Here is a 27,427-nt window from a genome sequence, read left to right on the forward strand (position 1 = left end):
TCTTTCAGTTCCCTAACCCCGGCTACCAGGCCCGATGACCTCGGGAGAGAGGAACCTGGAGGGGCTGACAGGGGCAGAGACTGAGTGAAGAGCGGGCTGAGCCGGAGAGGCCGGGGCTGGGGGGAGGGAGGCCCGAGGGAGGGAGGGAAGAAGGAGGAGGGCGGGCGAGCCGGAGCCGGCAGGCGGCCGGAGCCCGAGCGAGCCGCTTTGCGAGTGCGTCTCCACGGCAGTGCTGGGCGCAGCCAGAGGTAAGACGACCCCTGCCCCATCCCCCCAGAGTCGCTTCTGCTCTTTCCCCCACGCTGCCTCTTCTCCCCTCCGACCCGCCCCTCCTCCCCAGCCACCTGCTGTTTCTGCCCTGAAGAACGCGGTGGGTGACCGGAGGGAGGAGCCGCCTGACCTTACCCCTTCACCGAGAAGGGCGAGGGTCCCTGTGGGCGTCAAAGCCCCCAGGATCCTTCTCTTTGCTTCTGATCTCTCTGTCCTTCACCTCCTTCTCTCTGCCCTTCACATCCTGCCTGCCTCCCTGCCTCCCTCTGACTCCCACCTCTGTCTTTCTAAACCCACCAGCTGGGCCTGGGGGTTGGTGTGTGGGAAGGGGTCCAAAGCTGTAGAGGAGGGTGGTAGTGGGGGCCTCCTGACCAATTCCCTCCACCTCCTTCTGGCTGGCCATTGCCATGGCAACTAGGGAGTACTGGGCTCCAGAAAAGAGACAAAGGTGGGGGTGGACTCGGACCTCTTCAGGAGGGCAAGGGTCTTCCACAGGAAATAGACCCTGACACTGTTGTGCCTGGTCTTATCTCATAGCTCAAAAGCCATTATGCCCATCTTTATAGTCTCCACTCTATTCAGAGTTTCACCTGATTTCCTCTTAGCCCCCTCCCCAGGGCACACTGAAGCTCAGTCTTACTAAGATCAGGCTATTCTCCCTTCCATCAGAGGGAAACTGAGGCTCTGGACCAGGGGAGGAAAGCCTCAGGTCTCTCAGTGGGAGTGGGTACCTTAATGAGCAGCGGGTTTTTCTTCTCAGCTTGCCTATTCCCGGCTCCCTACCTCCATCCTATCCCTCCTCCTTCTGTGGTCTCCTCTCCAGGGGCTTCTGTGCTTTTCCTTCTATTTTCAGATACTATCACTTTGCCCCCTCTTTCTTTTCTGCTCAAACTCTCCTCCTTCTCTCTAGTTCCCCCTCTTTCCATTTCTGGATGATTCTGATGTCAGTGGTTTCCCCGCCTTCAGGTTTCCTAGCCCCCCCCCCCCCAGCCTCCTTTCTCCCATTTTCCCAGATCCCTGAGTAACTTGGAGGGAGGGTGATTATCCAGGCTTGGGGAAGTGGGGCTGAGCACCAAGACCACTGGTCCAGGAAACTGGCAGTAGGGGAGGTGGTTTACTGTAAACCCCCAAGAATAAACAAGTCATGTGTCTCCCTTCAGTAGCTCTGAAGGGAGATTTGGGGACATGAAGATAGGGGTGGAGTAGTACTGAGCAGGGGATATTATAAGAAGGAATCTGGAAGTTGGTATGGGGAGGGCTAAAAAGGGATGGGAGACAGGAAAGTAAGAATACATTTTTCCCTGGCAGTCTGGAAGCATGGGTGCTCATATCTACGTGAGGTGTTTGGCCATCTAATTTCAGGCAGGGGAATGCTCTGAATCACTCCCTTGACCCACAATAATTAATCATTTCATTAGTTTAAAGAGAATGAAACTATTGGGGGTACAGGAAGCTGGTTAGAGAGCAGCCTAGACTCAAACTCTGCCCTCTCCCACATCTCATCTTTCCCTTGCAGCTTGTCCAGGTGGCAGAGCCCCACATCCAAACCCTTGGGGCATCTAGAAGATTCACTGGTCAAGAACCTGAAGGAAAAGAGACCTGCAAGTCTCAGCATAGGGACCAGAGTCCCTCAGCCAGCCTCATAGTTGGGAAAGTAGCCAGCTTGCCTCCCTCATCAATTACAGGGATACTTAAGGAAGGGCCCCGCCTACCATGAAGGCTGAGGACTGCCTTTGCTGACCGTCAGCCTCCTCTCCTGCCCTGCCCATCTGACCTTAACTGGGTCAGTCATGCGAAGCTGAGCAGTAGAGTGGGCCTGGGGACAGCCTGCCTAACTATAGGGCAAGAACTGGGGGCATCATGGGGGCGCTTGTGAGTGGGGCTCCTGGGTGAGACCTAGCCCCCGCCCCCAGGAGCTCAAGGGGGTGGGGGGCTGAGGATAGGATGGCTCGGGGCGGGGCAGGGGCAGAGGAAGCCTCCCTGCGCTCAAATGCATTGTCCTGGCTGGCCTGTGGGCTCCTGGCACTGCTGGCCAATGCCTGGATCATCCTCAGCATCTCAGCCAAGCAGCAGAAGCACAAGCCACTGGAGTTGCTGCTCTGCTTCCTCGCGGGCACACACATCCTCATGGCGGCTGTGCCCCTCACCACCTTCGCTGTGGTGCAGCTACGGCGTCAGGCCTCCTCTGACTATGACTGGAATGAGAGCATCTGCAAGGTCTTTGTGTCCACCTACTACACACTGGCCCTGGCCACCTGCTTCACAGTTGCATCGCTCTCCTACCATCGCATGTGGATGGTGCGTTGGCCTGTCAACTACCGTCTCAGCAATGCCAAGAAGCAGGCACTGCATGCTGTCATGGGCATCTGGATGGTCAGCTTCATCCTCTCCACACTGCCCTCCATTGGCTGGCACAACAATGGCGAGCGCTACTACGCCCGGGGCTGCCAGTTCATAGTCTCCAAGATTGGCCTCGGCTTTGGTGTCTGCTTCAGCCTCTTGCTACTTGGGGGCATTGTCATGGGGCTGGTTTGTGTGGCTATCACCTTCTACCAGACACTGTGGGCTCGGCCTCGGAGGGCTCGCCAGGCCCGGAGAGCGGGGGGCAGTGGGGGAGCCAAGGCGGGTGGGCCAGGGGGACTGGGTACCCGGCCAGCTTTTGAGGTGCCAGCCATCGTGGTGGAGGATACCCGAGGGAAGCGTCGATCCTCTTTGGATGGTTCTGAGTCTGCCAAGACATCCCTGCAGGTCACCAACCTGGTCAGCGCTATCGTCTTTCTCTATGACTCACTCACAGGGGTGCCCATCTTGGTGAGATTGGTGTCCTCTGACCTGTTCTCCCTTAGTCCCCTACACCATCATCTGACCTTCAACTTCATTAGTCATGCAGCAGTTTCATTATCTTTCTCCAGTCCCATCATTCATCTTCTTCTCCTGTACCTGTCCCCAAATTAATTGTTTTTGTTATGTTTTTGGTACTGGGAAGTGAACCCAGGGGGACTTTACCATTGAGCTACATTCCCAGCCCTTTTTATTTTGAGACAAAGTCTCACTAAGTTGCTTAGGGTCTCACTAAATTGCTGAGACTGGCCTCAAATTTGCAATCCTCCTGCCTCAGTCTCCTGAGATGCTGGGATTATAGACATACAACACTGAGTTCAGCACCCCCAATCCATTTGTGATCCTCCATCTCCATCATTTATTTTCTAGTTCCTGCCACCCCACTTCCCAGCTCTATCATCTGTGCTTTAGTCCCCATTATTCAACTCTCTTATCCACCCTTCAACTCCACTGCCTATCCTTCAGCTCTATCAGCTATCCCACAGCTCCCCTGTTCAACCTATTCAACTGCTGAGAGCCATTCTCTGTTCCCTAATTCCCTCAGGAGACCATACAATCTCATGCACAAAACTCCCCCATGGTTCACCCCACCACCCCAGCCAGTCTCTATTCCTGGATTTCTCCCCTCTTCAAATTTCCTACGCCATCTGTGTTACTCTCCCTTCTGACTCCAGCACACTCCCCTGACCTTCCCCTGAGTTGATCCTTTCCCCTCTGTTCACTCCATCTTCACTTCCAACTTACTTCTGTCCATTCACAAGGACAGATATCCCTTCCTGACCTCTTGTCCACCAACTGCACTAGGACATCCAAATCAGGTAGCCCCCCCTTGGCTCTAGCTTTAAGCCTCTTTCCCTATCTCCCCACCAGGTGGTGAGCTTCTTCTCTCTGAAGTCAGACTCGGCTCCCCCATGGATGGTGCTGGCTGTGCTGTGGTGCTCCATGGCACAGACGCTGCTGCTGCCCTCCTTCATCTGGTCCTGTGAGCGCTACCGTGCCGACGTGCGCACAGTATGGGAGCAGTGCGTGGCTATCATGTCTGAGGAGGATGGCGATGATGGTCAGAGGAGGGGCCCGGCTTGTGCTTTCCTGGACATCTCTATTCTCTTTTCTGTCCTTTCTACTGCTTGGAGCGCCCTCTGCTGGATGGAGCCTGTGCACCCCGGGGGTGGGGGTCCCCTTTGCCTAATCATGCATTCTGCCACTCATGGCTTCCTTATGTACTGTGGGCTCCTTTCACTGGAACTGGGCACCATCTAGAAGGCCACCCTGCTTAGCTCTGCCCCCTGCTCCAGGTAGAGTGCCTGAGAAACAGTCCCAGTCCTAATGCAAAGGCTATGATACTAAACGGAAGCTAAACTTCCTGGGAGAGACTCCCACTTCGGGGACAGTTTTTGGAGGACAGGTAAATTTCAATAAGTAGGTCTATAGGTATGAAGCACTAGGGATTTGGCAATGACTGCAGCAAACACAAGCCACTCCCAAAGTCTTCTTAGAACTTATAGATTAAAGGGTACTGACAGGTTCTCTGGGACTTCTGGGACAGGGTGGGTGTTTTTTGCCTGTAACTCTGCCCCTTTTCTCTCCTAGACGGAGGCTGCGAGGACTATACAGATGGCCGGGTGTGCAAAGTTCGCTTTGATGCTAATGGGGCCACAGGACCAGGGGGTCGGGACTCCACCCAGGTGAAGCTACTTCCTGGACGGCACATGCTTTTCCCCCCTCTGGAGAGAGTACACTACTTACAGGTGGGGGAATGGAGGTCCCACCCTCTACTCTGGTTCCCTACTCTACTTTTGTCCCGTTTTTGATACTTAAACTCCTAGTTCCTACTCCTAGACCACAGGGCACCCTAAAGGGCAGGTGAAGGAAAGGTATGGGAACAAAGGTTCCCTCAGATCTCTCAGAACCAAGTTTTCCCTCTGGAGCAAAAGTTTTGAAGTTAAAGACGTGGAGCCATCTATTTTTATTTTAAGGGGGGGGGGGCAAATTATTATTATTATTTTAAAATTGGATTACAACCAATTTTGTTGGCATTAAAATTAGAGATATTTTAAATTTGAGTTATGGCTACATACCAGTACTCAGAAATTAAGTTTGGCAAAAATGGGAATAGTTTCCTGTAATTACAGATCAGAAGGTAGAATTCAATTTCAGGAAACACAGACAAAACCCATGTTTACAAGATGGGCCCCTACTGTGGTTCTTGCCTTCTCTTCCTTTGTTTCTGCAATACCTCCAGGTTTCACCTGCTCTTCTTCGCAGGTCCCTTTGTCTCGCCGTCTGTCTCATGATGAAACCAACATCTTCTCTACTCCTCGGGCACCAGGCTCCTTCCTGCACAAGTGGTCATCCTCTGATGACATCCGAATCCTCCCAGCCCAGAGCCGGGCCCTTGGGGGTCCTCCTGACTATCTGGGACAAAGACACAGGCTGGAGGATGAGGAGGATGAGGAAGAGGCTGAAGGTGGAGGCCTGGCCAGTCTTCGCCAATTCCTGGAAAGTGGGGTTCTGGGATCAGGTGGGGGACCCCCACGGGGTCCTGGCTTCTTCCGTGAGGAGATTACCACCTTTATTGATGAGACACCTCTGCCATCTCCAACTGCCTCTCCAGGACCCTCTCCTCGCAGTCCCCGGCCACTGGGTCTCTCACCCCGCCGACTCTCCCTTGGGTCTCCTGATACCAGAATTGTTGGACTTCCTTTGGGGCTAAGTGCAGGGAGACGATGTTCCCTAACAGGGAGTGAGGGGAATGCAAGGGCTTGGGGAAGATCCTGGGGCCCAGGAAACCCCATCTTCCCCCAGCTGACCCTGTGAGCCCATGTGGGCCTGCTGGACTCAGGAGAGGGGCCTGGGTGAATACACCTCATTCTGGCCCTGAGACAAGGGCAGTTGCCTCCAGACTCTGGGGAGAGGGGCACTAGATCTGGGGCTCCAAAGCCCATGCTGTCTCCCATCCAAGTGACCAGATGCCCTGCTCACCTTCCATCATCCCTAGCAAAATGTATTAAAGTCTGAAGTGTTGCCATGGAAACTTCAGTGTCCAGTGTACTGTGGTGGCAAAGGGTATAGTCGGAAGTTGGGGGTGGAGTGGGGCATGGAGTGCAGTAGCAGGGGTCAGAGGCACAGAAAGACACATGGAGAAATCATCACACAAACTCCAACATGCAGTCCTAGCAGAGAAAAGCACTAACATATGGTGCTGGAGCACTGAGAGAGGCGCTTGAGTTTGTTGGTCTGGGGGTGTAAGGGATCTTAGATTTGTGAAGGTGGTTTTAGAGTGTGGGTTCATCCCCAATGCCCCAACCTGCCTGTTTCCCCCAAATCCATCCAGGGACTCACCTTCTGAGCAATAAAGGTTTGGGGCCTGAGTTGGTGTCCTAGGTTGGAGTTACCCTCCTCCAGACTGCATTCTAAAGCTTTTTCTCCAAAGGGGTGGATTTGTACATGAGAGTGTGGGAGGTGTTCACACTCCTTTTCCTGGACACAAGAACTGAGGAGAACACAGCTCCAAGTACCCTCCACACTCTGGGCCACAAGCATGGCATCACCGGGTCCTCCAACCGGCGCCAGTTCCCCTCATTTTGTTCTCTCTCCATTTTCCCTTTTTCACCCACACTAGCCCCACTAGTCTTAAAGACCTGTTCCCCCACTGCTCACTTGGCTCTCTCTGACTTCTCTCTCCATCTCTCATTGGCCTCCCTCACGGCCCCGTCAGGTCTCTTTGGCCTCACTCATTCCTTCTCTCTTCCTCTCCCTCCTCCTCTCCATCTCTCATTCCTTCCCCTCCCTCCTTTCCCCCTTTCCTCTCCCTCCCTCACGGCTGCCGGCGGCTCTGGCACCATGCTTCGGCTCCTCCGGCTGCTGCTGCTACTGCTGCTGCTACCTCCCCCGGGGTCCTCGGAGCCCCCCGGCCTGGCCCCGCTCGTCCCGGGGGCGCCTCCCCAGGCCCCCGACTTGCTCTACGCGGATGGGCTGCGCGCCTACGCGGCCGGGGCTTGGGCGCCGGCTGTGGCACTGCTGCGGGAGGCGCTGCGAAGCCAGGCGGCTCTGGGCCGCGCGCGGCGAGACTGTGGGGCTAGCTGTGCTGCGGAGCCGAGTGCCGCGCTCCCCGCCCAGCTTCTCCGCGCCCCAGAGCCTGATTCCGGGCAGGAACGCGCACTGGAGTCCTGGGAGCCGCTGCTCCTCCGCGCCGCGCTCCGCCGCGCTGAGTGCCTGACCCAGTGCTCTGCACGGAGGTTGGGCCCCGGGGGCGCGGCGCGGTTCCGCGTGGGGAGTACGCTCCGGGACGCCTTTCGCCGTCGGGAACCCTACAACTACCTGCAGAGGGCCTACTACCAGGTGCGGGAGCCGCGAGGGTCCTACCCCTTCCCAAGTTCCTGTCCTACTTGGAGCTGACCAGAAGAGAGCGGATTGCTAGCTGCTGTAACTCTGGGTGGGACGGACTTCTACCTTTGAGTAGGTCCCGTCAAAACTAGGGCAAGGACTAGTGAAGGTCTCAGGACAGCCAAGGAAGTGTGGGAGCCAAGTTGGATTGAAGGTGGAGAGGTCATGAGGCGGGATGGGAGTGGATCGAAGACAGAGGAAAGAGGTCTGATATTTTAGTTTAGTAGGCCTTATTGAGACCTACATGGGGTGAGAGCGCCTCTTCTAGAAATGAAAAGCAGAGGGCGTGGGGGCGAAACCGGCCAAAGGATGGGAAATGTGAATATGCGTGTGTGTTTGGTGGCGGTGGGGGTAGATTGAGTGTGTTTGCTGGGAGTAGGAGGGAGCTTCATAAAGGTTAGAAAAGAGAGGCAAGACTGAGGGCCCCTAAAGTCGGCCTCTGGGGCCCTGCCAGTGGACACTGCTCAGCAGCCACCAGGACAGTAGCTATTGCCTACGTGGCTGGGGGGAGGCGGGGGCGTTGGTTCCACACACCTCAGCTCAGGGTCCTAGAGACCTGCGGATTTTGCTAATGGCTCAGGTCTCTACCTTGTCGCCTAAACTGAGACCAAGTCCTCTCTGTCTACATCCCACCTACTTCAAAGTTTTCAGACCCCCTTTTCTTTAAATACCAGTCTCCTGAGAGCCTCAACATTCTGGTTTCTGGGGGTCTACAGGTTGGGAGGTGGGGCAACTGGGATGGGCCAGAGTTTCATAAGGCTCTTAGGCAGTCCCAGAGTATGTGTCTGGGGTAGGGAGGCTGGCCAGGGGACAGTGGTCTGACACCTCCACTTATGGGCTCTGATATCCCCATTCCTCTGTCTTCTCAGCTGAAGAAGTTGGATCTGGCAGCAGCTACAGCACACACCTTCTTTGTAGCAAACCCAACACACCTACAGATGAGGGAGGACATGGCTAAGTACAGACGAATGTCTGGGGTTCGGCCCCAAAGCTTCCGGGACCTGGAGACACCCCCACACTGGGTGAGACCCTCAGCACCACCTCTGTTTTGCCACAGACTTTTGACTGCCTGGATACACAAGCCGCACTGCATTGTGGCCCAGTGCAGTGTGGGCATCAGATGATCTGGATAATGGTTATTAGTGGCCCTGGATAGAGAGTCCTTCCCAAGAATTTAGTTTCCCTCCTTGGTGGTCACTAATGTCTGATGTTCTAATATTTTGATTCTGAGGCTATGACTGTTCTTCCACAAGGTTCAGTTGGACAGGGAGTACATTCCCCAAATGAGATCAGTATGCCTCTCCTTCTTTCTACCTCCCAATCTTGTTTGGTATCCCTCTTCCCCCAGAATCTCAGGTGACTGCTCCTCTTCCACACAGGCAGCCTATGACTATGGTCTGGAGCTACTGGAACGCCAGGAAGCAGAACTGGCGCTGCCCAGGCTGGAGGAGGCCCTGCAGGGCAGCTTGGCTCAGATGGAGAGCTGCAGGTCTAATTGTGAGGGGCCTGAGGAGCAGGAGGAAGTAGAAGAGGAGGAGGAAGGGGCCAGAAGCCAGGAGGGCCTCTATGAGGCCATTGCAGGTAAGGGGAGGGGACTGTTTGAGTATAGGAGGGGCTGGATGCCAAGGAGTAGCAGGCACAAGCCAAATGGCTCACATGTCTTCCTCAGGACACTGGATTCGGGTCCTGCAGTGCCGGCAGCGTTGTGTGGCAGACATAGCCACACGTCCTGGTCGAAGTTTCCCTGTCCATGACTTCCTTCCTAGTCAGCTGAGACATCTGCATGAAGCCCATGCTCAGGGTCAGTTGGGGAAGGGTAGGCCCTGGGAGTGAGTGGGGTTGGAAATAGACAAGAGTGAAGATTTGTCTCCGATGATATCCTGAGCCCCATCTCTCCCTCCCATCTGTCTCTGGATCTATAGTTTTACTGTCAGGGGCCATAGGGACCATCACTTCAGGAGGAAGACTCTTAATTTGCTCTCCTTCTTTGGTGTCTTCATGGAGATGGTTCAGAGGGCTCCTTCTACCCTTGCTTCCTCTCACCTCCCTTTGCTCTCTCTCCTTTCTTCCTCTTCTTTGAACTCTGCCAGCAAAGGTATGTTTGGGTAAGTTTCTGAAAGAAATGATAGGTGGGTATATTTGCCAGACAGACTGGGGACTCTTGGATTTGTTCAGATGGTCCTGGGAGACCACCTTCTATAGCTCTGTCTCTGTCTATGTGTCTTGTTTGCCCTGCCCAAGGATCATTGTTGTCCTCAGTCTCTGTTCCCCTCCCCCATTCCTCCATCTTCAGTGGGGAATCTGACTCAAGCCATGGAAAATGTCCTGAGTGTCCTGCTCTTCTACCCAGAGGATGAGGCTGCCAAGAAAGCTCTAGCCCAGTATCAGGCTCAGCTGGGAGAGCCAAGACCTGGGCTTGGACCAAGAGAGGTAACTCCCTTCCCTGCACTTACGCTACGTGGCAGCCCTAGATCAAACAAATAGACCTAAGAAGTAACCTGGACACTCCATCCTGGCCTCTTACCCAAGTGCTCTAGCCACCAGTGGGAACCTCAAGTCCAACATCTGACTTCTGCTTCAACTCCCTGCTTCCCACTTCAGACTGCTTTGGAGTCTAGCTCCCCCCATACTCTTCCCTTAACTTCACTCCTCACTCCTGCCTGCCTTGCCTTCTCTCTCTCTCTCTCTCTCTCTCTCTCTCTCTCTCTCTCTCTTACACACACACACACACACACACACACACACACTCCTTTCCAGTTTGAGCCCAGACCTCTGAAGTCACTGAGGAAGGAAAGTTGAACCCATAACCAGAAGGAGCAGTGAAGGGCTCAAGGAGTGTCCAGGCCTTTACTTCCCTTCTTCTTGTCCTCCTCTACCCACCTCAGGACATCCAGCGCTTCATCCTTCGATCTCTGGGGGAGAAAAGGCAGCTGTACTATGCCATGGAGCACCTGGGCACCAGCTTCAAGGATCCTGTGAGTAATGCTGTTTTCCCATCCAGCCCACCCCGTGATGCTGCCCAGGAGGGAAGGAGCAGTAATGGCCTACATTTATATGTCACTTCTGTTTGCAACAGTCTTCCACTTTTCCGTAGCCCCAGGAGGCTAGGAAAAGGCTGTCATCCTACTTTCCCAGGGACAGAGGCAGCGTGCCTGTAGTTAAGGGCAGCTTTGGGGTCATGCCAGGCTAAATGTCAGTCCTTCCTCGGCCACAGGCTCTGAACCTCAACTTGCTGTGGCCTCAGTTTCCTTACCTGTAAACTGAATGATCACACCTGTCCCAGAGGGCTGTTGAAGCCCTGTCATATGATATAAAGCACAGAGTGCCATTGCTGCCACTTACCTTGCCCTCCTTGTCATTATGAAGGGATAGTGAAGGGCGGAGGTTATCTATGGCTGGTATGTTACCATAGAGCGCAGTTCTCTATTGATTTTTTTTTCCCTTTGGTACCAAGGATTGAACTCAGGGGCACTCAACCACTGAGCTACATCTCCAGTCCTTTTTTGTATTTTTTTGTTTAGAGTCAGGGTCTCACTGAGTTGCTTAGTGCCTCGCTGTTGCTGAGGCTGGCTTTGAACTTGCAATCTTCCTGCCTCAGCCTACTGAGCTGCTGGGATTATAGGCATGCGCCACCACATCTGGCTCTCTATTGACTTTTTGAGGACTGGAATGTAGCTCAGTAATAGAGTACTTGTGTACAAGGCCCTGGATTCAATCCACAGCACCAGAGGAAAGGAAGAGATTTTAGCTCTAATAATTCTTTGTTGGGGATCAGGAAGGAAGCAGTTCTGTGCATTATAGGGGGTTCAGCACCTTGCGTGGCCTCAGTGATGTCAATAGCACAACTATAGCCCCGAGTCACAACAATGTTCCTTGCTTCCTCTTAGAACTCCTAGATAAAAGCAAGGGCAGTGAAGCTGGTTTAAATCCTACTCTGTTAATTACTAGCTGTATGATCTTAAGCATATTACTTGACCTCTCTGTGTCTCAGGGCCCACGACAAGAGGGGCCCATTAGCACAATTTGTTTCATAAAATTATTGTGAATCCTAAGTTCCACTTCCATGTATAAAGCTCTTAGGGTACTTTACAGATAGCAAGTGCTGTTAAATTGTTTTTATTGCTATAGAGTCTGGTCTAATGCCCAGGGTACTACATTAGATAGCCCTTACATTGAGATCAGGGCTTTTTCTACTTCTGCCTTCTCCTCCGGAAACAGGAGGAGCTTAATGTGATAGCTTGGATTGATTGCAGGGATCCCAGGGGCTGGACTTGTTTGGTGATAGCACTTTTCTTGACTTTCACAGGATCCTTGGACCCCAGAAGCTCTCATCCCTGAGGCACTTAGAGAGAAGCTCAGGTAGGAGATGCTCTGGGGTGGGAGGCACCTGGTCTTGGCTGGAAGGAGATAAAAGGGGTGCTGGGAGGCTGGGTCTGGACTGTCCTGTGCATCCACTGAGCATGTTTCTCACTCCTGAGAGAGGATCAAGAGAAGAGGCCTTGGGACCATGAGCCTCCACAGACAAAGCCCTTGACCTACTGGAAGGGTGAGTTCCTTATGGTTGTAGGAGACAGGAGCTGGAGGGTCTGGGGGCTGCCAGCTGCTGCTGGGCTTGCCCCTCAGAGATCCTCAATGACCAGTGCCCTGTCTCTTTCCTTGCAGATGTCCTTCTCCTGGAAGGAGTGACTCTGACCCAGGATGCCAGGCAGCTGAACGGATCAGAGAGAGCAGTGTTGGATGGGCTGCTCACTCCAGCTGAGTGTGGGGTATTGCTACAGCTGGCCAAGGTAGAAAGACCCATGAGTGCAGCCTGCTGGTTAGGGATCTTAGTCACAGCTTCCTGCTCCCTTGCCCTTGGCCTGCCCCATCCCTTCTTTGGCTTATCCTAATTCTCCACTGGGGACTGTACTAGCCACTGCCTCTTCAGTGGAAAAGGCACCACTGATATGGGATGGATATTCTTTAAAAATGAATTTTGTCAGAAATTGATAGGAAGAACAAAAGAAAAACACAAAGGCAGCCCAGTGTAGTGGTACACTCCCAGCTACTTAGGAGGCTGAGGCAGGAGGATTTTGAGTTCAAGGCCAGCCTCTGCAACTTAGCAAGACCCTGTCTCAAAATAAAGCCTAAAAAGGGTTGGAAATGCAACTCAGTGGTTAAGTGCTAGGGGCTCAATCCCTCAAAAAAAAAAAAAAAAGAAAGAGAAAGAGCAGTGCTAGCTGTTGCCATTGTCAGGCTATATATTATCAAGAGGTGGTAAGAGAAGAGGGAGAGAGCCAAAAGTGAAGACGCAGGGACAGTGAGGGCCTTTTGCCCCCTAGCAGGGAGTTTGGACTTTATTGTTGGCTGGCGGACAGCTGCTAAAGGATTTCAGAGGTTGACTTCAGTGTTCCCATAGAACTTCCAAGTGCAGGTTCTAGCATCAGCATTTTGTAGAATCAGTAGAGCTCTCTAGTGGCAGTGTGTAGAATGCAATGGGAGAAAAACTATGGAAACTTCTGGAGTGAGTCAAGTGCCACTGCCTTAGGTCTTCATTTCAAGGGAATAAAGAGAGAAAAGGTGAGAAATGTTCAGAACATCAACTATAGAGAAGTTAAGGACCATATTTGTGTGCAAGGTAGAGAGAGGAATGAGTCAAAGATAATTGTCAAGTATCAGACCTTCTTTCTATTCTTGATCACATTTAACTCATTCTGGCCTCAGGACCTTTTCATTTGCTGTTTCCTTTGGAAAATTTTCCTTCAGACACTCAAGTAGTTCCTTTTCATTATTCGATTTCAATTTAGATGCCACCTCTTCAATTAGCTGTCAACCCCTGCCTAAGAAATCTCAATGTTGTAACTCTGTTTTAATTTTCTTCATAGCACTAATCATGTCCTGAATTTTTTGGTTTGTTTATTTACTTACTTATTTGTTATCTCAAAATAGAAATCTTATAAGAGCAGGGACCTTTTCTTATTCCCATTTCTGTCCCCAATGTCTAGAATAGTGACTGATACATAGTAGGTGCTCAGTATAAAAGTGTTGAATGAATAAATATAAAAATAGAAGGTTTGAATCAGACATCGTGGCACATTCCTTTAATCCCAACAACTCAGGAAGCTGAGTTGGGAGAATTGTATGTTTGAGACCAGCCTCAGCAACTTAACAAGACCCTCTTTTTTTTCTTCTTCTTGGTACCAGGGATTGATCCCAGGGGCACTACACCACTGAACCCTATCCCCAGCCATTTTTACTATTTTATTTATTTATTTATTTATTGTGATTATTTTCCTTTTCTTTTTAATTTTTTTTTTTTTTTTGAGATACGGTCTTGCTAAGTTGCTGTGTCTGGCTTGAACTCTAGATCCTCCTGAGCTGCTGGGATTACAGGCATGTGCCACTGCATTCAGCAAGACCCTGTCTTAAAATAAAAAAGGAAAAAGGATGTGGCTCAGTGGTAAAGCTCCCTGGGTTCAATTCCCAGTACAAAAAAGAAGGTTTGGGCTGGGGATGTAGCTCAGTGGAAGATCACTTGCCTGGCAGGCATGAGGCCCTGGGTTCCATCCCTAGCACCAACAAATAAAATAGAAGGTTGGGTAACTAGGTGGTCTCACAGAAATGAGATTTGTATGCTGGAGTAATGTGGTTGTGGTACTTAAACTGAGATCCAAAAAGAAAACAGAAAAACAGATGTCAGAAAGTGAACAACCCAGTTATGGACAACCAAATAGTGGGTGACCTGTAGATGATGTGCTGAATGGCAGTTGGGTAATTAGCACTCAAGATCAAGAAGCAATGAAGACATAGAGATCATAGGTTCTCCAAAAAAAATATCAAATGGGAAGCGGTCAGGCTGTCTTCCACCAAACTCAGTTTCCTCCTAGGACCTAGTCTTCAGACTTCCTGTTAGGATTCCACTTCCAGGAAGACCTCTCTATTCTCGGCCAATCAGGGATGAATGGCCAAGCCTTTCCTGCCTCAGTCCACAGCTCTGCTTCTCTCCAGCTATCCTCACCTTCTCAGAGGCCCCTTCTCTACTGTAGGGAGTTCTCCAGAGTTCTGGGCACACATAGTTCCCTTGGAAAGTGGGATTTCAGACCTTTGCCAGGAAATGGTATTCCAGACAACCATGGTGATATCATTCTCTGGAAAAGGGCAGCAGCTCAGGAAAAGGAGCCACAGGGAACAAGGACCTCTAGCCTCTTACGGGCAGTGGGAAGACCAGAGGGAAGGCCTGGAGCCTTATTGACAGTGGGTGGGCTGGGGAAAGTGAATCTACAATGAGTTCCCTCTCTGTCTAGGAGGCAGCTGGGGCTGGAGCCAGGTCTGGCTATCGTGGTCGCCGCTCCCCTCACACCCCCCATGAACACTTTGAGGGACTCACAGTACTCAAGGCTGCACAGGTGAGCAGAGGCACCCATGGCTCTGGAGAAGACTGGAGAAGAGGGTATGCAGGATGCTGGGCACCTGAGCTTGGGCTTTGTAGAAGAACTCTCCTGGGACCAAGACTACCAGAGTCCTAGGCTGAGAGTTGAGAAAGAGGATGTTCCAAGACCTGGGGACCTGGGGTGTTGCCACAGAGCTAATGGAATGAGCAGTTGGGGTTGATGGACAGAGATGATTGCTGAGACTCCAAACCCATGGGTGGAAAACAGTGGAGATTAACCAGGGGCTAGGGCTGGGACCACCATTCATTGCTTCCTTCCTTTATTATCCTTTTGCTGCTGCAGCTGGCCCGGGCTGGGATTGTGGGCAGTCAGGGTGCCAAGCTGCTTCTAGAGGTGAGCGAGCGTGTGCGGACCTTGACGCAAGCCTACTTCTCCCCAGAACGGCCCCTCCATCTTTCCTTCACCCACCTGGTGTGCCGTAGTGCCATAGAAGGTAACTGCCAGGGACCTCCACTCTCCCCACTCTCAGGTCCCTGTTGGGTCCCGAACATTCTCAGCACCCCCAACTTGCATGGGTTTCTGTCTTCATTTTATAAAGACCCCAATTCCCCTGCCCAGGTGGGGGATGGCTTCTCCACCCAAAGTGATCGCAGGAGCTGTAGGATACGTGTGGGTAGTGTGAGTCCATGGGGTGGTGAATGGCAGGAGCACAGGAGCATTCACCAGATCCCTTCGTATCCTAGGAGAGCAAGAGCAGCGCATGGACCTGAGTCACCCAGTGCATGCAGACAATTGTGTCCTGGACCCTGACACCGGAGACTGCTGGCGGGAGCCCCCAGCCTACACCTATCGAGACTATAGGTGGGAAGCCCCTCTAGGGAACAGGCAGGTGGGCACACAAAGGTCATCCCACAGCAGGCCTGGGCGTGGGTGGGAGTCTCACTGCCTTCTGTCCTCTTTGTTCTGCAGTGGACTCCTCTACCTCAATGATGACTTCCAGGGTGGTGACTTATTCTTCACACAGCCTAATGCCCTTACAGTCACGGTAGGTGTATATGTGTGGTGGCATGAGGGTTAAGGGGGTGGGGAGGTGGGGGAGTGGGTGTTGCAGAGGTCACACCTGTGGGGTCAGATTCAAAACAGAAGGTTCCCAGAGGCAAATGCATGGAAATGGCTGGGGCCACCTTAACCCTTTCTCTCCCCGCTGCTGCACACTTCCTGGCCACTTGGCTGTGTTCATGTCAGGGCTCCTGACAGAGGTTGATTGAGTGCCCCCAGCAAATCTCTAATTAGCTCCCCAGGCCTTGCCTTCAGGGTTTTCTGTACCCCCTAAAAGAGGGTGAATATAGCCAGGTGTAGTGGTGCAGACTTATAGTTCTAGCTGCTCAAGAGGCTCACTTTAGGATCACTTGAGACCAGGAGTTGGAGAACAGCCTGGGCAACATAGAGAATATCACACACAAAAAAAAGGAATGTGAGTAAAGCACAATCTACCGGGGTCCCTCCAGAACCCCATGTCCCAGCTGGGTAGAGCAGCTACCCAGCTATAATGTACACCTATAATCCCAAAGACTAAGAAAGTTGAGGCAGGAAGATCGCAAGTTCAAGGCCAGCCTCAGGAACTCGGTGAGACTCTGCCTCAAAAAACAAAAAAGGGCTGGGGATGTAGCTCAGTGGTAAAGCACCCCTGTGTTCAGTCCCCAGTACAAACGAACAAACAAAAGAACTCCATGTCCCTAGGGATTTGAAAAAATTAAAGTAGTCCTTTCTCCCCATAGCAAGACAAGCATGGTAGTTAGTAGCACAATGTTGGGCCACCTGGACTAGAGTTCAGATTTTTAAAAAATAACTTTATTATTATTATTTTGGTACTGGGGATTGAACCCAAGGGTGTCAACCACTGAATCACACCCCCAGCCTTAAATTGTTTTGTAGTTGTAGATGGACATGGACAGATGCCCTTACTTTATTTATATATTTTTATGTGGTGCTAAGGATTGAACCCAGTGCCTCACACATTCTAGGCAAAGTGTTCTGCCACTGAGCTACAGCCCCAGACCTAGATTTTGGTTTTTAATTTTTCTGAGGTTCATTTCCTAAATGGAGGTGATAGTAATAGTTCCTACTTTATTTTTAAAATTTTTATTACAACCAGGCTTTGTGATGCATGCCTATAGTATCAGCAGCTCAGAGGCTGAGGCAGGAGGTTCACAGGTTCAAAGCCAGCCTCAGCAACTTGGCAAGACTCTAAATCACTTAGTGAGACCCTGTCTCAAAATAAAACATATAAGGGCTGGGGATGTGGCTCAGTGGTTAAGTGCCCTTGGGTTAAATCCCTGGTACAGAATATGTATATAAATTGGATTTATTTGAGGCTGGGGATATTGCTCAGTTGGTAGAGTGCTTGCCTTACATGCCCAAGGCCCTGGGTTCAATCCTCAGCACCACAAAAAAAAAAAAAAAAAAAGTGTATTTATTTACTTATTTTGCAGTGCTGGGGATGGAACCCAGGGTCTTGTGGGAATTAGTCAAGTGCTCTACTACTGAACTATACCCCACCTGATTGTACCTATTTTAAGGGTGATTATAAGAAGTGATTTAGATAATATATCTAAAAGAATGAGCTAGTGGCTAGTACTAATAAGCAATTTGTGAATGTTAAGACATAGCTCAGTGGTAGAGTGATTGCTTACCATGCAGAAGGCCCTAGGTTCCATTTCTGGCATTGCCAAATAATGATTGAATGAATGTTAGGTGGAATTATCCCCCTATTCCTAGGTCATGGAAATTTCTAGGTAGACACCTAGAAATGGGTAAGAAAAGAGAGGCTTTTAATTCTTGTCTAATCACCTTCTTCCTTCCTTACCCACCTATAATCCAGGCCTTTCTTGCAGGATGGAAAAATGCCTTCCAAAGTCCTATCTCCTTCTGTCCCAAGTCTGGTACCCTTATGCATATCCTCTGATATCTTTATACCCCGGGCTCCAGGGATTGGGCAGGAATGATCAGAGCACCAGGGGAAGGAACCAACAGGAAACTCTCAGTGGAAGCCACATTACCCTTTGGCTCCCAACTTCCCTAGCCTAAATCTGGCCTTTTTGCTCCTGAAGTTGAGGCTCATTTCTCATTTGCCCAAGTCAGTCCTCAAATGAGGAGGGGAAAGTGATGACCATCTGAACCCCCTGTCCATGTCCTGCTCCAGGGAGTGAGGGCCATGTTCCCTGAGAGGGGTGGGCTGATCCCTGAAACTGAACCTGCCCTCTCCCCCAGGCTCAGGTTCGTCCTCGCTGTGGACGCCTTGTGGCCTTCAGCTCTGGTGGGGAGAATCCCCATGGTGTGTGGGCTGTGACACGAGGAAGGCGCTGTGCTCTAGCATTGTGGCACACATGGGCACCTGAGCACAGGGAGCAGGTAAGGAGGAGTGGAGGTATGAAGGAATGTGGTTCTCCTGGGGAGTGAAGGGTGGGCAGGCAGCCACTGAGGAGGCTCTCAGGTGGGTGAGATGGGGCTGAGATGGCCCAGGGAAGGTAAATGCAGGGGTCAGACTATCTTCCCCATCCCCCAGGAATGGACAGAAGCCAAAGAACTGCTGCAGGAGTCAGAAGAGGAGGAGGAGGAAGAAGAGGAAGAAATACCCAGCAGAAACCCTTCCCCAGAACCCCCTAGTCAGAAGCTTCAGAGGGTCCAAGACAAAACTGGGAAGCCACCTCGAGTTCGAGAGGAGCTGTGAGTGGCTGAGCCAGCTTCTTGGGAATGTGACCACTTAACTTGTGAAAGGACCCAGGAGAAGCTCCCATGTGACATCAGGAGCAGAACAGCAAGATCTCTGTCCCTGCACTCCTCCATCTTGGAGATTCATGAGGGCCATCTCTCACTGGACTCAGAGGACACTGAACAGACAGCCTAGAACTCATCAGGCCTGAGAACTAGGCCTGACCCCAGCTGATGGACCTGAAGCCCTAGGATAGACACAGGACACTATGCCTCCCTGAAAAGAAATGGCAAGTGTAGAAAACTGACTGCTTTCAGCAAGGAGGATAAAGGGAAGATAACCCAGCCCTCTCTCCCAGCCTGTGCAATAAAGAACATGAAGATCCTCAGCCAGGGCCCTGTCCCGTGTATCACAATTTCTGTGGTGGCTGGCCTGGGAGGAGACAGTTGTCTTGGGGCTCTCAGAGTTGGGACTGTGTGAGCCTGTGATTTGTCAGGGAAATCTCAGCCACCTGCTCCCTCATGCAAATGGACCCAAGCCCCTGACAGCTGTTCCTTGGGCCTCCAACTCTAAGCCCCATCTTCCCTCCCTGAACTTGGTTGAGATAGGGCGGTGTGATCCCTCTGGCTTCTGCTTTCACAGTCCCAGCAGGGCCCATAAGTCTAGGGGGCAAGGAGGGGGCCATGCCCCATCCTGGGAGCTGGGGACAGGTTTGTCCTCTCTTGCAGTCCTTCCTCTGCCCAAAGAAAGGGCAATTCTTTCTATCCTTCTCTCTGGATCCCCTGTACCTTTCTCCCTCCCTAGGATCAGGCCCAGGGGCAGCTGGTTAGGGTTTGTCGAGAAGAAGGATTATCCAGATCAGTCCCTTCTAATCTCAGCTCCTGTCTGTACCCTCCCAGATTCACCGTCCTCTTCCCCCACCTCCCTCAGCAGGGGAATACAATTTGGGGTGTTGACAGTGGGTCCGTCCATTGCCCTGATATCCTGGTTACTGGCCTGGTTTCTGAGCAGGCTCTGACTCCAAGATCTTGACCATAGGTGGGGGCTAGAGCTGAGGGGGCCACAGGAACTATGGCTTCTCCTGCTCCTCTCCCAAACCCCACCCTTAATCCTCACAGCTTTGCTCTGATCCATGGGGCCTGATGCTCTTATCTCTGCCTGCAGAGACTGACCAGGGAGGCACCCTTTCATCCCCTCCTCCCTCTCTAGGCTAGCTGTGGGGGGCCACTCCTCTTTCTAGCCCATATTCCTGCTCCCACCCCTCCTACAGGCTGGGCACAAGTCTCTCTAGAAGCCACACACCTTCCTCCCTCCCTATCCTCTCCCCCAGTCTCTGCCAGCTGATTTCATTTGCCTGAGTTGTTGGTTGTTGTCATTGGCCCTACCCTTCCCTGTCAGTCCCCCCCCACACACACACACACCCAGCACAGTCAGGGCCAGGCCAGGCCAGCTTCTCTGGCAGCAGAGCGGGGCAGGTGACAGGCAGGCGTCGCAGCTGAGGGAGTGAGGAGGCGCCTGGGAACCGGAGCTGGAAACCTGGGATAGGTCCAGCCAGAGCCCAAGTAAGAGGGAACTGGCCGGGGCTCTTCCTTCTGGGGTTGGGGGGCCGCAAAACGGGCTGAAAGAAGGGCTGGGGTTGGAGGCATAGGACTCCAAATGGGAGGATCTAGCTGGGGAAGGGGTTCAGGCACCCTCTCCATAGTTTTCCCATTTACCATAGTGGGACCCAGTCTGGGGTGGGGTGTGAAGGACAGAAAAGTGGCCTGCCAAATCTGCCCCATGTTCCTGGCAGGAGCCGGAGCTACCCCTCTACCTGTCCGCCATGGGGGAAATGGAGCAGCTGAGGCAGGAAGCGGAGCAGCTCAAGAAGCAGATTGCAGTAACCCCAGAACCTTCTCATTAGGGACCCCAGAAAACTGAGGATAAGAGGGAGTGTGGCCTGGGGGAAGAGGGCTGGGTTCTCTCCTGTTTGACACCTCAGAGACCTCTGACCTAGAAGGGTCAGAGACTTTCTGAACTTGGATTTCACATTTGAGACTCCCCCAAAACCCAGAGCCCCATACCCATCTGCATCTGAGGCTCACACATGGTGACCCCCACCCTGCTTGTAGCTTTCCCTGATATCTGCTTTCCCTACAGGATGCCAGGAAAGCCTGTGCTGACACTACCCTGGCAGAGGTGAGATTCCCCTATTCCCCCAAGGGTAGGTCATGAGGGGAGAGGACAGGAGCTCCCTGACTAGCAACAAACTGGTGCCTGGGCTTTTTAGTACAGTGTGTTCTTGGAGTAAGGAAAGGCATTAATGAATTCATTCAACAAACATTTAGAGAGACCTGCTCTGTGACAGGTACCATATTAAATGCTGAAGATGCAGACATTGTTCCTATTCTCATCCAAAAAACGTGAGTGATGATAGGCCCTCTTGGGCCCTGGAGATGAAAGAAGTGAGAGGGCTTGGCAAATCATGAAGGCCACATAGATTCTAGTTGATGGTTATCTAAGACTGATTTCCACCAATTCTAAGATATGCATTTCTTAATTTTTTTGGGCATCTCTGAAAGCAAGATGTATCCAACAATTGGATGATGCCCTACAATTATTATTGATAGCACTTTTGCTTTCATAGTGGGACATAAAATAACGGTGCTTTTTAGAATTGATGGCATCTTAGATTGGATTAAATATGTTAATAATAGTAAATACCGTAGGCCAGACACTGGGCTAAATTGTTTAGGTGCATAATTTCATATAATTTTCATGACAACTCTGCAAGATAGGTGCTACGATATGCCTCATTTTATACCTTGAGGAAGAGGGTAAGTAACTTGACCAAGATAACAAAACAAGTAATGGCAAATTGAGTCTGTTGATTCTGGAGCCCCAGTCTAAGTCTAGAGGCTGGCTAGCATTCAAGGGGCCTAAAATCTCAAATTTTAGGAGGTGAAATGCAGGGTCATAGTGATACCTGGGTACCCAGTTAGAAATGGCCATGCTGCAGTGGTGTGAGAGAGCAAGTGCCTACAGGCTTGGGAAAGCAAACTGTGTACATCTTTTCCCAAGTTCATTTTGGAAGCTTGAAATTGATCAAGGTGTGAGAATTTACATTAGAAAAACCTCTCCTTCCTCCCTGCAGTCCGGTGAAGTGTTGCTAAACACAGGCTACTGGTCATGCAAGCATCTGTCTCCCATAGGAGTCTGAATCACTTCAGGGCAAGGACTTATTTCTCTAAGGCCAGGGCTGGGAGAAGGGGGGCTACCCTTAGAGCAGGAACTTGTATTGATCAGTGGCTGTGTCAGATATCTGATATCTAATCCCCCTTTCTCTGCAGCTGGTGTCTGGCCTAGAGGTGGCAGGACGAGTCCAGCTACGGACACGGCGGACATTAAGGGGGCACCTGGCCAAGATCTATGCCATGCACTGGGCCACTGACTCTAAGTGAGGCTTGAGAAGAGCCCAGAGGGGAAGGGGAGGCAGGGAAGAGAGGCGTAGATGACATGGGTTGCCCTTTCCCTAGGCTGATGGTAAGTGCCTCGCAAGACGGGAAGCTGATTGTGTGGGACACCTACACCACCAACAAGGTACCAGCCCTACCTACCCACCTCCACCACCACAATCTTCCTATGCCCACTCTCCTCTGCCCCTGAGCACCTGGAGCTCAGCTCAGTTCTCACCTCTGCCTGAATCTGCCCTCTCTGCAGGTGCATGCCATCCCACTACGCTCCTCCTGGGTCATGACTTGTGCCTACGCCCCATCGGGGAACTTTGTGGCATGTGGGGGGCTGGACAACATGTGCTCCATCTATAACCTCAAATCCCGTGAGGGCAATGTCAAGGTCAGCCGGGAGCTCTCTGCTCACACAGGTGAGTGAGAGATCCTCTCTTCAGTTCAGGCCCCTGGCAGGTTGTGCCTCTGCAGCCTGGGGCACTGTCCTTCTAACCACCTCCAGGTTATCTCTCCTGCTGTCGCTTCCTGGATGACAACAACATTGTGACCAGCTCAGGGGACACCACGTGGTGAGGACCAAATGCTGTGGGTGCTGGGGCCTGGGAGACAGTCCTGTTTGGGGCACATGTGGCCTCTCAGTGATAGCTTACCTCCCTCTTGGCAGTGCTCTGTGGGATGTTGAGACGGGGCAACAGAAGACTGTGTTTGTGGGACATACGGGTGACTGTATGAGCCTGGCTGTGTCTCCAGACTACAAACTCTTCATTTCGGGGGCTTGTGATGCCAGCGCCAAGCTCTGGGACGTGCGGGAGGGGACCTGCCGTCAGACTTTCACTGGCCACGAGTCTGACATCAACGCCATCTGTGTGAGCACCTCTCCCTGTGCCCATTCCCGATACCACCTCACCCCACAACATACATTCCTTGCCTCCCCCAGAGCTCCCTTAGCCCCTTATTTTTTACTTCTTACTTTGAAATAATTTCACCTTATAGGACAGTTACAAAACTAACAAAAGAAGGCTAAGGCAGGAAGATTCCAAGTTCAAAGCCAGTCTCATCCACTTAGTGAGAGCCTAAGCAACTTAGCGAGTCCCTGTTTCTCAATAAAGCAACTTAGTCACTAAGCAACTTAGCAAGTCCCTGTCTCTCCACATCAAGCTCAAGGGCTCAGTGATTAAGCACTCTTGGGTTCAATCTCCAGTACCCTCCCCCCCCACACACAAAAAACTAAACTAACAAAAGAATTGCCAGGTACCTTTAAGTTAGACACACTGTTAACATTTTGCCACATTTACTTATCACTGTTTCTGGAGACACACACACATATATATATATATATACACATACATACCAGATATCTGCCCACTTCTTACTGATTCTGTTTACTTTTGTTTTGAGATGCTGGGGATTGAGGAATCCCTGTAAATGCTAGGCAACCATGGAGCCACACCCCCAGGGTCCTTTCTCTGGGTCTTTTTTTTTTTTTTAACTTTTTTTTTTTTCAGAGAGAGAATTTTTTTAAAATTTTCGGTGGACACAACATCTTTGTTTGTATGTGGTGCTGAGGATCGAACCCGGGCCGCACGCATGCCAGGCGAGCGCGCTACCGCTTGAGCCACATCCCCAGCCCCTCTCTGGGTCTTTTGATAGTAGGTTGCAGACATCATACAACTTTACCCCTTAAATACTTCTAAAAAATAGGCCATCCTCTAATGTAGCCACTGTATAATTCTTAAAATCAGGAATTCAACATTGACACAATACTATAGTATACATTCAAATTTAACCAGTTATCAGCCAAGTGGCATATGCCTATAATTCCAGTGACTTGGGAGGCTGAGACGAGAGGATCTCAAGTTTCTTAGCAATTTAATGAGACCCTCAGCAACTTAGTGAAAAACCCTGACTTAAAATAAAAAACAAATAGACCCGGGGAATGTAGCTCAATGGTAAAGTGTCCTTGGGTGTAATCACCATTACAAAAAAAAATTAACTGGTTATCAAAAAATGTCCTCAAAGGCAATGTGTTTTTCTGTCCAGGATTCAATGCAGAAACCTATGTATTTCCTATCACATTATTTTTAAAAAAAAAATATTTGTTTTAGTTATAGTTGGACACAATACCTTTATTTTATTATTTTTATGTGGTGCTGAGGATCGAACCCAGGGCCTCACACATTTGGCGAGTGCTCTACTACTGAGCCTCAACCCCAGCCCCCTTATCACATTCTTTTAGTTTCTAACTAGAACCATTTACCCACCTTTCTCTTCCATGACATTAATACTTTCTTGAGTACAAATAAGTTTCTATACTTTCCCTGTGAGTTTATGTGAAGTCCCTCATGATCAGATTCATTTTATTTTATATAGCTGAACTGGCCCTATTCTTATACACCCTAACCAGCCCACTTGTGTAAAATCTGTGACGACCATAGCCCTTCTAGCTATGTGACCTCAGAAGAGCCCTTGTGCTCTTGCCTGCAACATGGGAATAACACCTGCCTGAAGCACTGTAGTAAGGATCAATGAAGGTGATGGGGGAGCTGTGCCTGAGCCAACATGTGATAAATTTCAGCAGTGAATAGCCAAGCTCTGGCTGCTTCTCACCTCAGGCCAGGGAAGGGACAGGCAGGTGGACTGAGAGAAAAAGCTTGCCCTGAGCAATCAGGTGGGGGCCAGAGAACAGGCAGGAGGGCAGTGGCTGCCTCCAGTCTGAGTCCCATCTGCTTTCCCACCCGTACTCTCAGTTCTTCCCCAATGGAGAGGCCATCTGCACAGGTTCAGACGATGCTTCCTGTCGCCTCTTTGACCTGCGGGCAGACCAAGAACTGACCAACTACTCCCATGAGAGCATCATCTGTGGCATAACATCTGTGGCCTTCTCGCTTAGTGGCCGCCTGCTCTTCGCAGGCTATGATGACTTCAACTGCAATGTCTGGGATGCCTTGAAGTGTGAGCGTGTGGGTAAGGACCCAGCCCCCAGCCCTCCTTCCCAGTTCTGTCCCTTCCTACCAGCAATCTTTATAGGTACCATATTACTACTGTGGCTGTTCCCTAATTACTGGATAACTCTACCCTAAAAAACCATCATCCCTTCTTCCCAATTTAGGACCATGTCTCCTCTCCTCCCCTGCCCAGTGGCATGGCTGCTCCCTGCTGGCCACTCCCACATCTGTGGACCTTGAATGTCCAGTATATTCTGGGTGCCTGAAGCTTTAAGAACATGCACTGAAGGGAAGGTTAGTCTCAGGGAGCCAAGGAAGAGAGTAGAACCAAGATCTGAAGTGCCTGGAGCATCCTGTAGCCCCAATCTAGGGACTTGTTTTGGATCAGCCTGGCCTAGAGTTGAAGCAGATAAACTTCATTTCTTCAACTGGGAGAGACCAGGTGCTAAAAAACTTGGGCCTGAGAGTCAGGATCAAAATTCTAATTTGGTTGCTTATTGTCTAAGTCCCTTTGCACAAGTCACTTCTCTCTGGGCCTCATTTTCTTCATCTATAAACAAAGGAACTAGATGAAAAGGGTGTCCCTTCCCTATTTCCCCATTCCCATCAAGGTGACCCTAGCTTTTCTCATAGCACACAACACTTTGAACCTTTCCCTGTCTGCCCCACCCTACCCCCAACCTGAGTTCTAGACAGAGGAATTGGCCTCAAGAGTAATCCCTCCCCTTAGGGCTAATCCTCTTTCAGTTCTTTAGTCTCCTTCAGGGGCTGAGTCCAGCCTACCCCATCTACGGTTCCTGCATACACACACACACTACTTTCCAAGACACATGGGAGGATGGCTGATTCCCTTTCCTCCTCCTCAGGCATCCTCTCTGGTCATGACAACAGGGTCAGCTGCCTGGGGGTCACAGCTGATGGGATGGCTGTGGCCACTGGTTCCTGGGACAGCTTCCTCAAAATCTGGAACTGAGGCCTGTGGAAGGCCACGAAGATATTCAGCTGACCCCCGACACCTGATCTCTTTTAGGGTCTCTCTTCTATATCCCAGGGGCCATTCCCACTAAGCTTCTTCCTCTGAGGCAATGGGAGTATGGGAGTTTGCCTTTGGGAGGCAGTATCAGGGAAAAAGGGGCAAAGAACTGCCCAATCTCCTCCCATGGCTTCCCCTCCCCATAGTCCTTATAGCCTTTCCCTTGGGTGCAACCCTTACCCATTCCTTTGTAGGCCTAGAAGTTTTCCAAGGTGAAACCTCAGGCCCTAGGAGTCCTCCTCTAAGAGCCATTACTTTTGTACACAGCCCTGTGACTATGGCTCTAACACTGATAGACTCCTAGTCCTTTTCTCCTTCATGCTTTCTCCTTTTTCTATTTTTTGTTCCTCTCCCAAAGTACTTGTAATAAAATGTAGAACTCGGTACCTTTGTGATATTTGGCTTCCATTCCTCTTCCAAAATGACGTAGGTCCCACTTAAGGGAAATAAGGTAATATTGGTGATTTGATGAAGGCTGGATACTGTGCAGATTGTGTACAGGAAGAAGGCTGAAGGCAAAAGCTGTAGGAAGACCTGAGTGGGTCAGAGAAGAAGGTGGCTGGGGGTTTGTATGTGTACAGCAGTTCACTGTTGCCTACTGTAGTGAATACGTATGCATGTGTGTGTGTTGTGCAGGGTTAGATTATAAAAGGACTCCAATGCAAGGCTAACAAGTCCAGACTTTACTCTTCATATAACGGGAGGTCACTGAAGAGTTTTGAGCAGAGGAATATGATCAGTTATGCTTCTAAAAAAGAATGCCCTAACAGCAGTGTAGGCTGGTAGAATGGAAGGAGAGAATGGCACTCTGGAGATGAGGTAGGAGGCATGTGGCAAGAAATGCAAGAGAGACAGGACAGCACTGAGGATGTAGCTCAATTGCAGAGTGCTTGCCTAGCATGCACAAGGCTCTGGGTTGGATCCTCAGCATCTCAAAAAGTGACAGGACAGGAGGCAAGGGAGAGGAACTGGGAAGAGATTAAAGACATAAAATTATCAAGATTTGGTGACCAACTGCTAAGATATGGGATATTAAGAGGGAAGGATTTGATATGATGGCCAATGTTTGGGATTGGGCAGATGAATAGATGCTATTCACAAGGACAGGGAAGAGGGAATGAGAAATAGCTTTTGGGGAAGATCACAAATTCAATTGTAGATAAATTGACTTTAAAGTGCTTATAGGGCAGCTACTTAAGGATCAGGGTTAGAAAGAGAAAGACCTAGAAGTTACCAAAAACTAGGTAAACGATAGCTAAAGTTCTAGAAGTCAACACTTAAAAGAGAACAAGAGAAAAGGGCTAAAGAAAGAGCCTTGGGGAACACCATGACTTAAGGAAGGTATGCAAAAATGACTCAGAAGTATCAGTGGGGAGATACACAGGGAACACAAGGTTGCCATTCTACATACAGAAGAGCCATTG

The 27,427-nt window shown here is 50.8% G+C and overlaps 3 protein-coding genes across 4 annotated transcripts; all 3 read left to right on the forward strand.

The window, feature by feature from the left end:
- Positions 1–126: 126 nt before the first annotated feature.
- On the forward strand, positions 127–6,145 carry Gpr162 (G protein-coupled receptor 162). Its single transcript, XM_046424185.2, has 5 exons — positions 127–248; positions 1,787–3,081; positions 3,982–4,171; positions 4,702–4,859; positions 5,377–6,145. Exons 2-5 carry the CDS (start codon positions 2,215–2,217, stop codon positions 5,926–5,928), a joined length of 1,767 nt encoding a protein of 588 aa, XP_046280141.1. The 5' UTR covers positions 127–248; positions 1,787–2,214; the 3' UTR covers positions 5,929–6,145.
- Positions 6,146–6,919: 774 nt separating this feature from the next.
- Positions 6,920–18,967, forward strand: P3h3 (prolyl 3-hydroxylase 3). Its single transcript, XM_046424183.2, has 15 exons — positions 6,920–7,452; positions 8,367–8,519; positions 8,877–9,078; positions 9,167–9,298; positions 9,791–9,927; positions 10,383–10,472; positions 11,804–11,856; positions 11,976–12,043; positions 12,160–12,284; positions 14,781–14,882; positions 15,210–15,360; positions 15,611–15,728; positions 15,837–15,912; positions 18,138–18,278; positions 18,433–18,967. Exons 1-15 carry the CDS (start codon positions 6,955–6,957, stop codon positions 18,595–18,597), a joined length of 2,211 nt encoding a protein of 736 aa, XP_046280139.1. The 5' UTR covers positions 6,920–6,954; the 3' UTR covers positions 18,598–18,967.
- A 1,051-nt stretch (positions 18,968–20,018) lies between these two features.
- Positions 20,019–26,359, forward strand: Gnb3 (G protein subunit beta 3). Of its 2 annotated transcripts, XM_046424138.2 has the most exons (10): positions 20,019–20,141; positions 20,372–20,458; positions 20,719–20,757; positions 21,909–22,015; positions 22,095–22,158; positions 22,279–22,441; positions 22,528–22,594; positions 22,690–22,891; positions 24,773–24,989; positions 25,837–26,359. In XM_046424138.2, the coding sequence occupies exons 2-10, from the start codon at positions 20,402–20,404 to the stop codon at positions 25,941–25,943; spliced, it is 1,023 nt and encodes a 340-aa protein (XP_046280094.1). In that variant the 5' UTR covers positions 20,019–20,141; positions 20,372–20,401; the 3' UTR covers positions 25,944–26,359. The 2 variants fall into 2 exon arrangements, with proteins under 2 accessions (XP_046280094.1, XP_046280095.1); XM_046424139.2 differs by lacking the exon at positions 20,372–20,458 and having other exon boundaries at positions 20,030–20,141.
- The last annotated feature ends 1,068 nt before the right edge of the window (positions 26,360–27,427 follow it).

The sequence above is a fragment of the Marmota monax genome, unplaced genomic scaffold, assembly GCF_021218885.2.
Source record: "Marmota monax isolate L192 unplaced genomic scaffold, Marmota_monax_Labrador192_F-V1.1 WCK01_AAM20220418_F8-fsc00186, whole genome shotgun sequence".
Classification (NCBI taxonomy): domain Eukaryota; kingdom Metazoa; phylum Chordata; class Mammalia; order Rodentia; family Sciuridae; genus Marmota; species Marmota monax.

Excerpts from the sequence above, each read along its gene's own strand:
- Gpr162 (XM_046424185.2), top strand. The coding sequence starts at position 2,215 with ATGGCTCGGGGCGGGGCAGGGGCAGAGGAAGCCTCCCTGCGCTCAAAT. Across the intron at positions 3,082-3,981 it reads TCACAGGGGTGCCCATCTTG|GTGGTGAGCTTCTTCTCTCT; the intron begins GTGAGATTGGTG and ends TCTCCCCACCAG. Across the intron at positions 4,172-4,701 it reads TGAGGAGGATGGCGATGATG|ACGGAGGCTGCGAGGACTAT; the intron begins GTCAGAGGAGGG and ends TTTCTCTCCTAG.
- Gnb3 (XM_046424138.2), top strand. The coding sequence starts at position 20,402 with ATGGGGGAAATGGAGCAGCTGAGGCAGGAAGCGGAGCAGCTCAAGAAG. Across the intron at positions 22,442-22,527 it reads GGAGCTCTCTGCTCACACAG|GTTATCTCTCCTGCTGTCGC; the intron begins GTGAGTGAGAGA and ends AACCACCTCCAG. Across the intron at positions 24,990-25,836 it reads CTTGAAGTGTGAGCGTGTGG|GCATCCTCTCTGGTCATGAC; the intron begins GTAAGGACCCAG and ends CCTCCTCCTCAG.
- P3h3 (XM_046424183.2), top strand. The coding sequence starts at position 6,955 with ATGCTTCGGCTCCTCCGGCTGCTGCTGCTACTGCTGCTGCTACCTCCC. Across the intron at positions 7,453-8,366 it reads TGCAGAGGGCCTACTACCAG|CTGAAGAAGTTGGATCTGGC; the intron begins GTGCGGGAGCCG and ends CTGTCTTCTCAG. Across the intron at positions 8,520-8,876 it reads TGGAGACACCCCCACACTGG|GCAGCCTATGACTATGGTCT; the intron begins GTGAGACCCTCA and ends TCTTCCACACAG.